This window comes from Triticum aestivum, chromosome 7D (genome assembly GCF_018294505.1).
Source record: "Triticum aestivum cultivar Chinese Spring chromosome 7D, IWGSC CS RefSeq v2.1, whole genome shotgun sequence".
Classification (NCBI taxonomy): Eukaryota; Viridiplantae; Streptophyta; class Magnoliopsida; order Poales; family Poaceae; genus Triticum; species Triticum aestivum.
In genome coordinates this window covers 168,917,920-168,928,477 of record NC_057814.1, presented here as the reverse complement: position 1 = coordinate 168,928,477, position 10,558 = coordinate 168,917,920, and the positions used below count along the sequence as shown (strand labels likewise).

Genomic DNA, 10,558 nt, shown 5'->3' with positions numbered 1-10,558 from the left:
AGGTGTACTTAGGAAGGATTCGGACTTTTTGGACTGGGCACGCACCGCAGCTAGTTCAAGAACTCAAGAACACCAAATATACACCAATGCAGGACTAGGGTATTACGCATCGTTTGCGGCCCGAACCTGGGTAAAAATCCCTCGTGCTGATCATTTAGACCTGCTCTATGCGCAGCTTCACGCCCCGCCAACCGTAGAAGGGATTCCCCGGGATCCCATAGGTGTCGTTTCCCCCGACAGAGGGACATATACATGATAGCATTCGATGACGGCCTCCCACATCCGTGCCTACGAACTGGTCCATTTGTCCGCAGACGGATGCGGAATAACTTTACGGATCGTTGTTGGAGTGCTCTAATATATTCAGGTGGGGAAGCTCTCCCTCCGGTGACCAGTTCAAGAAATAAAAACCTCTACGAGCTGTTTTTCTTTTTTACCCTGTTTCCCTCATTAACTTGCCGCTCTATATACTTTGCGTTATCCAAGTTTCATCCAGGAGAACTCTGACAAGGTGGAATATTTGCAAAGGACCGTGCATGTGCTTCATTTATTTCTAGGTGGACCATGGAATGTAATAGATGCTATGATCTTTCGGATCGGAATAGTTCCTCCATGACGTTGTAATGGCAGTGTCGGCCAACAGCGCAAACGGCACGACGCAAAACAGTTGCACGCTTGGACCGCCCTGCGCGCTTTAAAATGACCCAAGATCGATCGGGCACCTCAACACAGATGAATCAAAGCCGGAAAAAAATCGGCACGTCCACTCCGGCAACATGGTGAGCTCACCACTCCATCCCAACAAGCACCTCCTCAAAACCCTCTACCAGCTGCTTGTGAACAACTTCCTCGCCGTCGTCGTCGTGCCGGCGACAGCCGTCGGCGTTCTCCGCAAAGCCGCGCAACTCGGCCCCGACGAGCTACTCACCCGGCTCCATGGCTTGCGGCAGGTCCACGTGTTCCTGGCCGTCTTCCTCCCGCTCGCCTTGGCCACCCTCTGCCTCATGCGGCGCCCTCGCAGCGTGTACCTCGTGGACTACGCTTGCTGCCGGCCGAGACCCAATTGCCGCGTATCCATGGGCTCCTTCACCGAGAACGCTCGCAACATGCCGTACCTCGATGATGGCAGCTTCCGCTTCTTGACGCGCATGCTCGAGCGCTCGAGCCTCGGCGACCAGACGTACCTCCACCCTTCCTTGCACAATATCCCGCCGCGCTGCAGCCTGAGCGACAGCCGCGACGAGGCGGAGCAGGTCATCTTTGCAGCCATCGACGACCTGCTCGCCAAGACGGGCATAAGTCCCGGAGCGATCGACATCATCGTCACCAACTGCACCGCCTTCAACCCGACGCCGAGCTTCACCGACATGATTATAAACAAGTACAAGCTCCGAAGCGACATCCGGGACGCCCACATCTCCGGGATGGGGTGCAGCGCGGGGGTGATCTCCATGGAGGTCGCGAGGAACCTCCTGCGGGCGGCGCCGCGTGGCGCGCACGCCCTGGTGGTGTCCACGGAGACCACCTCGCTCATCAACTACACGGGGAAGAACCGCGCGATGCTGCTGCCAGCCGTCCTGTTCCGCATGGGCGCGGGCGCGGTGCTGCTGTCGACGTCCAAGTCTACGTCCCGGTTCAGGCTCACGCACGTCGTGCGGACGCTCACCGCCGCGCAGGACAGAGCTTACCGGTGCGCGTACCAGGAGGAGGACGAGGAGGGACAGACGGGAATAAACCTGTCCAAGGACCTCGTGGCTATCGCCGGCGAGACGCTCAAGGCAAACATCGTCGCAATAGGGTCGCTCGTCCTCCCGCCATCGGAGAAGCTGCTCTTTGCGCTGTCGTTCGTTGCGCGGAAGGTGCTGAACAGAAAGACCAAGCTGTATGTCCCCGATTTCCGCACGGCCTTCCAGCACTTCTGCATCCATTCTGGTGGCCGGGCAGTGATCGACGCGGTGCAAACTAGCTTATGCTTATCAGACGAGGACGTCGAGCCATCACGGATGACGCTTCACCGGTTCGGGACCACGTCCAGCAGCTCGTTGTGGTACGAGCTTGCATACATCGAGGCCAAGAGGCGGACGCGCAAGGGCGACCGTGAAGCCTGTATTTACAAGAAAGTGAGTGGGAGCACTACAACATTTCTGATAAGTATATGTGAATGACATATTGTTGATCGGAAATAATGTAGAATTATTCTGCAAAGCATAAAGGAGTGTTTGAAAGGAGTTTTTCAAAGAAAGACCTCGGTGAAGCTGCTTACATGTTGAGCATCAAGATCTATAGAGGTAGATCAAGACGCTTGATAAGTTTTTACATACCTTGACAGGATTTTGAAATAGTTCAAAATGGAACAGTCAAAGAAAGAGTTCTTGCCTGTGTTACAATGTGTGAAGTTGAGTAAAGACTCAAAACCCGACCACGGCAGAAAAATAGAAAGAGAATGAAGATTCATTCCCTATGCCTCAGTCATAGTTATATCAAGTATGCTATGCTGAGTGCCAGACCTATTGTGTACCTCACCATAAGTTTGGCAAGGGAGTACAATAGTGATCTAGGAGTAGATCACTGGACAGCAGTCAAAATTATCCTTAGCGGAATAAGGATATATTTCTCGGTTATGGAGGTGATAAGGAGTTCGTCGTAAAGAGTTACGTCGATGCAAGATTTGACACCGATCTGGATGACTCTAAGTCACAATCCAGATACATATTGAAAAGTGGGAGCAATTAGCTAAAGTAGCTCCGTGCAGAGCATTGTAAACATAGAAATTTGCAAAATACTTACGGATCTGAATGTGACAGACCCGTTGACAAATATTATCTCACAAGCAAAACATGATCACACCTTAGTACTCTTTGGGTGTTAATCACATAGCGATGTGAACTAGATTACTGACTCTAGTAAACCCTTTGGGTGTTGGTCACATGTCGATGTGAACTATGGGTGTTAACCACATAAAGATGTGAACCATTGATGTTAAATGACATAGTGATGTGAACTAGATTATTGACTCTAGTGCAAGTGGGAGACTGAAGGAAATATGCCCTAGAGGCAATAATAAAGTTATTATTTATTTCCCTTATATCATGATAAATGTTTATTATTCATGCTAGAATTGTATTAACCGGAAACATGATACATGTGTGAATACATAGACAAACAGAGTGTCACTAGTATGCCTCTACTTGACTAGCTCGTTGATCAAAGATGGTTATGTTTCCTAGCCATAGACATGAGTTGTCATTTGATTAACGGGATCACATCATTAGGAGAATGATGTGATTGACTTGACCCATTCCGTTAGCTTAGCACTCGATCGTTTAGTATGTTGCTATTGCTTTCTTCATGACTTATACATGTTCCTATGACTATGAGATTATGCAACTCCCGTTTACCGGAGGAACACTTTGTGTGCTACCAAACATCACAACGTAACTGGGTGATTATAAAGGTGCTCTACAGGTGTCTCCAAAGGTACTTGTTGGGTTGGCGTATTTCGAGATTAGGATTTGTCACTCCGATTGTCGGAGAGGTATCTCTGGGCCCTCTCGGTAATGCACATCACTTAAGCCTTGCAAGCATTGCAACTAATGAGTTAGTTGTGGGATGATGTATTACGGAACGAGTAAAGAGACTTGCCGGTAACGAGATTGAACTAGGTATTGAGATACCGACGATCGAATCTCGGGCAAGTAACATACCGATGACAAAGGGAACAACGTATGTTGTTATGCGGTCTGACCGATAAAGATCTTCGTAGAATATGTGGGAGCCAATATGAGCATCCAGGTCCTGCTATTGGTTATTGACCGGAGACATGTCTCGGTCATGTCTACATAGTTCTCGAACCCGTAGGGTCCGCACGCTTAACGTTTCGATGACAGTTATATTATGAGTTTATATGTTTTGATGTACCGAAGGTTGTTTGGAGTCCCGGATGTGATCACGAACATGACGAGGAGTCTCGAAAATGGTCGAGACATGAAGATTGATATATTGGATGACTATATTCGGACACCGGAATGGTTCCGGGGGTTATCGGATATATACCGGAGTACCGGGGGGTTACCGGAACCCCCCCCCGGAGGCTATTGGGCCTCATGGGCCCAATTGGTGGAAGAGGAGAGGCGGCCAAGGGGCAGCCGCGCGCCCCTCCCCCCCCTCCCCCAAGTCTGAATTGGACAAGGAGGGGGGCGGCGCCCCCCCCTTTCCTTTCCCCCTCTCTCCTTCCCTCTCCTCTCCTAATCCAACAAGGAAGGGAGGGAGTCCTACTCCCGGTGGGAGTAGGACTCCTCCTGGCGCGCCTCCTCCTGGCCAGCCGCACCTCCCCCCCTTGCTCCTTTATATACGGGGGCAGGGGGCACCCTAGCCACAACAACTGATCGTTTGATCTTTTAGCCGTGTGCGGTGCCCCCCTCCACCATAGTCCACGTCGATAATACTGTAGCGGTGCTTAGCCGAAGCCCTGCGTCGGTAGAAGATCATCGTCGTCACCACGCCATCGTGCTGACGAAACTCTCCCTCAACACTTGGCTGGATCGGAGTTCGAGGGACATCATCAGCCTGAACGTGTGCTGAACTCGGAGGTGCCGTGCGTTCGGTACTTGATCGGTCGGATCGTGAAGACGTACGACTACATCAACCGCGTTGTGCTAACGCTTCCGTTTTCGGTCTACGAGGGTACGTGGACAACACTCTCCCCTCTCGTTGCTATGCATCACCATGATCTTGCGTGTGCGTAGGAATTTTTTTGAAATTACTATGTTCCCCAACAGTGGCATCCGAGCCTGGTTTTATGCGTTGATGTTATATGCACGAGTAGAACACAAGTAAGTTGTGGGCGATATAAGTCATACTGCTTACCAGCATGTCATAATTTGGTTCGGCGGTATTGTTGGATGAAGCGGCCCGGACCGACATTACGCGTACGCTTACGCGAGACTGGTTCTACCGACGTAATTTGCACACAGGTGGCTGGCGGGTGTCAATTTCTCCAACTTTAGTTGAACCGAGTGTGGCTACGCCCGGTCCTTGCGAAGGTTAAAACAGCACCAACTTGAAAAACTACCGTTGTGGTTTTGATGCGTAGGTAAGAACGGTTCTTGCTAAGCCCGTAGCCGCCACGTAAAATTTGCAACCAGACCTCACCTACAGAGAGAGGCCAGTAAAGATTTTGGAAGAGTCTGAAAGGAGGACCCGTCAGAAAACAACAAAAATTTTCAGGGTTCAGTGGAGCAACCACACTGAGGATGAAGCTACATGGGAAAGGGAAGATTTTCTCTAGGCAGAATATCCATATCTATTCGAGGATCAGCTGAAATCTCGAGGACGAGATTTTTCCTAAGGGGGTAGGTGTTGTGACACCCAAAAAATTTTTATTGGATTTTTCAAACTTTTAATTTTTATTTGAGGAGGGTATTTAAATTTTTCTTCTAAAGAACCACCCTCTCAAAACTTTTCTTTTATGGCAAGTGTTCTATTTGGATTCACCCAAGACTTGATTTTTCTTGGAGGTTTTTCCTTTTATTTGGACTCAAAACCAAATGCTTTTCACTTGGGAAATTTCTTTTGAAAAATCTTTTAAATAGCCCCATGGCATTTCGAAATGATTCTTTGCCACTTTCAACAAAACCTCTCTTACCATGACCTTAGTGCAAATCCACTCCCACAAACCTTCCCTCATCTTGGGATCATGATTTGCATCAAATCCAGCAAGTTGAACCTCCCCATATGATTATTTTCCATTTAAATCTTATCAAAACAATTTCCGCCTTCTATTCTAGCTATTGGAGATTTACAAAGGAGCTACCATTTCTGTTTTGATTTTTGCCTCCAAACCTTTTCCCCATCCTAGTCCTTTGAACCCTCAACCTAGATCCATGAAGATCCACTGGTCTTCAGTTCAAAATTTTCAAACTATACTTGCTGCAAGTTTGGACCAGATTTGCCAAATTTGATGAAATTCATTCAAATCCTTCTCCAAAAATTCTGGGAAAAATCAGGCAGCCTCTGGGTGCATTGAGAGGTCACCTCACCAAGTCCCAGCTCCAGGAAAATTTTTCTTCATGCCAAATCATTTCGTCGAACACCTACTGGACACTGTTGCTGTCATTGTTCAGTTAAGTTCAGAGAACAGTTTCAGTGCACTGTCGTTTTCTTCAGTGTCCGTTGTCCATCTCGCCAGTGACCGCGTTGGCGCCTTGCTCCCCGTCCCCTCCCCCTTGTCTCTGCACCGCACGAGCGCCTGGAGCCTTGCGGACGTCGGCGACGAGCAGGAGGTGGTGCGCCGCCCCGTGACCGACGCCAGCGGCGGCTTTGCGGCCGCTAGAGAGAGGCGCGGCGCAAACGGCGCCACCCAGCGCCGCCCAAGCCACCGGAGGCCGTCGCGTGGCCTTCCACTCCCCCATGCGCGCTGCCACCCTCGTCGTGAACCGCTGGGCGCGGAGCGCGCTCTCTGCCGTCGTTGTGCCCGTGCGGCCACCCCACCGTGGACCGGCACCATTACGCCAAGACCGACCAGGATTAGCAGGGGAACAGCACCAGTACACCTCACTGATGCTACCTAGCCACCTAAACCCCTTCCCAAGCCGCTGCCCCGCCGTAATTGCTCGCCGTAGCAACCCCGTTCACGGCCATCCCCTCGAGCCGCCTATAAATAGAGGCCCCGAGCTCCAGCTAGTACCCACACCACCTCTACACTCCACCTAGACCCTGCCTAGCCACTGGGAGAGCCCCGAGGAAGTCTCCTTCCTCAACTCCGGCCGCCGCGACCCGCCACGGGATCCAGCTCGATTCGCTCCCGTGCGTGCACCCCTGCCTCCCATCTCTTGCCAGTAACCCTCTAATGCATCCCTCCTTCTGACCCGCGCTTCAATTCGAAGTTTGCAGCACTCCACCGGAGATCCCCACCATCGCCCGAGCCGCCGTCCGCCGGAGAAAGTGTCGTCGTCGATGTGGTGCTCTCCGACGCCCAAGTCCACCACCCACCGACGCAGAAGGACACGTTGATACTCTTGGTACACTCTGATCGCCCTGACTCGCCGTGGTTCGACGCCGGCGACCACCGCAACTTTCGGGCGCCGGCGAGGTTTTCAAACCTGATGTGTGGACTCCACACGTCAGCCTCTCTTTCTTTCCCCCGCCAATCGTTTTCTGTTGGCGCCTTCGGGCAGAGTACGTTTTCTCTGTGGGCTTGCGCATTTCTATTCGAACCGTTTTCTGTTTTCTTAGTTAAACCCCTGGAACTTTTCTGTTTCATTACAAATGAGTCCCTGGACAAAAACCCTTATAACTTTTTAATAAAAGGTGATTTTTGAGTGATTCTTTTTCTGACAGTCTTAAAATTTTGTCTAGTTTTTTATGGGATTTATTTGAAAAAAATTTGGAACAACTTTTGTGCACGCGTTGGTTTTCACGTTAATATGCATTTTTTCACTATGCCGTAGGTTCCGGGAGAGGTGACGGAGCCGCGAACTTCGCCGAACTAGACTCCGACTTCTCCGAACCAGGCAAGCATGTTTGAACCTTTGATATAATAGGTGTTTTGCATGTTTGCGTAAAAGGTTGTGCATGGCATATGAGCATCGGTGGGTATCTCGTTGCATGTGAGGCAACTACCCGTGTGTTCCAAAGTTACGGAGATCTCTGATGAGAGATGGCCTAGTCATGTGGTGACATGAAGGGCAGTGAGGTGGTACTGTTGTAGCATGCCAGCCTTACGTCTTCCGTTTAAATTCCGACGTTAACGTGGACGGAGTCACGTTATCGTTCTTTCCCCTTTCGTGCTACCACATGTTTTCTGCCAGAATGCGGTTTAGTAAGTTGGTAACCTCTTTCCGTGTACACACCAAACAGAGGGGCCGGGATGATGGTACCATGGCCCTGGATTAAAGCCAGTCATCCGGTCAGGGGGCATGGGTGTTTCCGGTTGGGACCGAGAGGGGGGCACCCCTTAGAGCGCGCGTATAGAAATTTGATCCCATGCTATGCGAGGTTGTAGCCTCCCCGTCTCAAGGTCTTTCTGGAACGTTGCCGAGGGTGATCCCTGGCTTCGGAATGTTAAATGGGTGTGTACTGGTTAGACATGTTTCTTCCAAAACACCGTAAACGAAACTAGTCCCCGTGACGACTGAAATCCGTTGGCTGTGGTTAAAGTACAAACTCTGCATGTTTGCCTTTTACTTTCAATATAAGCCCTTTATGTGATGTCGCTCAGACGTCCGACTGTGGCATGTTTGTCTTTTATTTTCTGTTATAAGCCCTTTATGTGGTGTCGCATTGACGCCCGACTGCGGCATTGTATTCCTTGCATTTTCCTCTCGAGGAGTCATTCAGACCCTCGTTTGGCACCCAGTATATTACTTTGGGATTTTGGGAGGACTACCGCCCGACTTCTCTTTTATTTCCCGTGCAGTTTATCTCTATGTCTGAGTGCACTTGTTGACCTGTGCATATGCATCATGTTTACATTTGTTATATCTTATGTCCGAACTGTCTTGCGAGTACTTTCATAGTACTCACCTGGCTTGTTGATTTGGCCAGATGTTGACGAAGGCGATCTCATGGATGAAGAGTTTGCTAGTGAATCCGACGCCTAGAGGAGTCCCAGTCAGCCCCGTGCGATCTTGGATTTTGGTCACTTGTATTATATACGCTTCCGCCACCCGCAATAAATCTCCTCGAGCTTCACTCCGACGCTCGAAGGGTTGTAGTCTTCAGGAGTCATATCACCCGCTCCGCTGTGATATATCCACCACCGTTGTTATCGTGAGTTAGTAGTTATGCCACCCTATCCGCCGTTATGTTTTATCGGCATGCATGTAATAAACTGTTGAGCAGTCTCCGCTCAACCTTGTATTATATTCAGTACTCCTGGTATTTTTCTTCTGTGACCAAGATATTGTCTACCAGTAAGAAGGAATTCTTCTTTACTGGTCCGTAAAAGGGATTGGTCTCTCAATAAATATTTTATTGAAAAACCGGTCGTGACAAGCTTGGTACCAGAGCCAGGCTGACTGTAGGAAGCCACTAGGTGCGATCGCTAATCGGTTATTAGCATCTTTTGTGCTTTTTCAGCATTTTGCAATTGTAGCCATTTTCTGTTGGTCATCATAAAATTTGTGACTTGACTACTCAGAATTTTTGCCAACTTTTGTAGATGGCTGGCAGCAACTGCGAGACTCGAGTGTTCACGAACGTGCCCGAGGGGTTTGTCAAGCTCCTCGTTTCCATCACCAAGCTCGCGATCGGGCCAGCGACTCGCCCGGAGTTCACACTTTACCAGCACAAGCTCAGTGACGACGTGTCTATGCACCAAGCCGTGGTGCAATTCAAGGGAGGACGTTCTGCATCACGCCACTTCCGTTTTGTGGGAAGGGCCATGCCTACGGAGAGGCATGCCATGCAGATGGCTGCCCGTGAGGCGATAGCTCGTCTTCGGGACATCCTTCCTGTGATGAAGACTCGTCGCTACCGCTACCTCCCATGCCATGTGCCATACACCTGTCACTATGCATTTTCCTGCCATCGGGGAGAATGAGATGAAGCCATCGAGATGGTTGTGGAGTATCTCAAGGCTCTGGAGGAGTCTTTCGACAACCTCGTGGACGATCTTGTGGCTGCCCGGATGGACTTAGTTCGGGGCGGTCCTACCAGCAGGAAGGAGCTTCTTCACACAGCACCGCCTCTGACTTTCGTCTCATCTTCAGCCTCTTATGCACCGACCATTTTGGCCACTGCTCGCCGTCTGCCTACCACTGAGGAGTTCGACAGAGTCATCGCTCCTACTCCAGTCAGAGCTGCACCGCCTACCGCACCCACACTGCCGCCTGTCGCACCCGCCCTATCACCGCCGCGCAGTGCTTCGCGCCGGGAGCCTGCTAGAGAGGAGGTGGAGGTTGAATCTCCTGCACCACTGAGTCTTGCCCTCGGCAAGCGAAAGGACATCGTCACCATCTCCGACTGAGAGCGCCGTGTAGTCGCGCGTTATGTCTGCCTGTATGATGTGTTTTTATCTGTACGCTAGTTTGTAGTAGTTGTGCTCGCTGCACCCCCGAGAGTGTGCTAATAACATGTCAGGAATGTGTACACACATCCTGAGTGCTGTATCGTATGTTTGCGTTTCGCGTGTAAGATTTGTGTTAAGCGTCTCTTCTCCGTGCAGAGCTGTTTATCTTTTCTTGAAAATCTTGAGATCTTTTAAAATTTTGGCTTTGCAAGATTTTTTGCACCTCGCAGTTCTTCTCATGATTTTCGCAAATAATACCCCAGAGTGGAAAATGTCTCGTCCATGGACTCGTTCCATGCCCAATCAGCCAGAGGAAGTATTTGGGACTCAGACCAGCAACAACTTCACTCAGGGACAGTCTAGTCAACAAGACAGTGAGGCCGCCTTATCTCAAGTATGCCGCCTTTTTGAACAAAGCCAACAGCAACACCAAGAGATGATGAACCACGTCATCAATATGGGAAACCACCGTGAGCCGTACCAGCCACACTCCAAGCTGTCTGAATTACACAAGACTCGCCCTTCAACGTTTGCTCACACCGATAGGCC

At 50.2% G+C, this 10,558-nt stretch overlaps 1 protein-coding gene across 1 annotated transcript; it reads left to right on the top strand.

The window, feature by feature from the left end:
• Positions 1–741: 741 nt before the first annotated feature.
• LOC123171011 (3-ketoacyl-CoA synthase 6-like) lies at positions 742–10,146 on the top strand. Its single transcript, XM_044588690.1, has 2 exons — positions 742–2,106; positions 10,136–10,146. Exons 1-2 carry the CDS (start codon positions 777–779, stop codon positions 10,144–10,146), a joined length of 1,341 nt encoding a protein of 446 aa, XP_044444625.1. The 5' UTR covers positions 742–776.
• The last annotated feature ends 412 nt before the right edge of the window (positions 10,147–10,558 follow it).

What these genes read in the sequence shown, in the direction of transcription:
- LOC123171011 (XM_044588690.1), top strand. Translation starts at nt 777, where the DNA reads ATGGTGAGCTCACCACTCCATCCCAACAAGCACCTCCTCAAAACCCTC.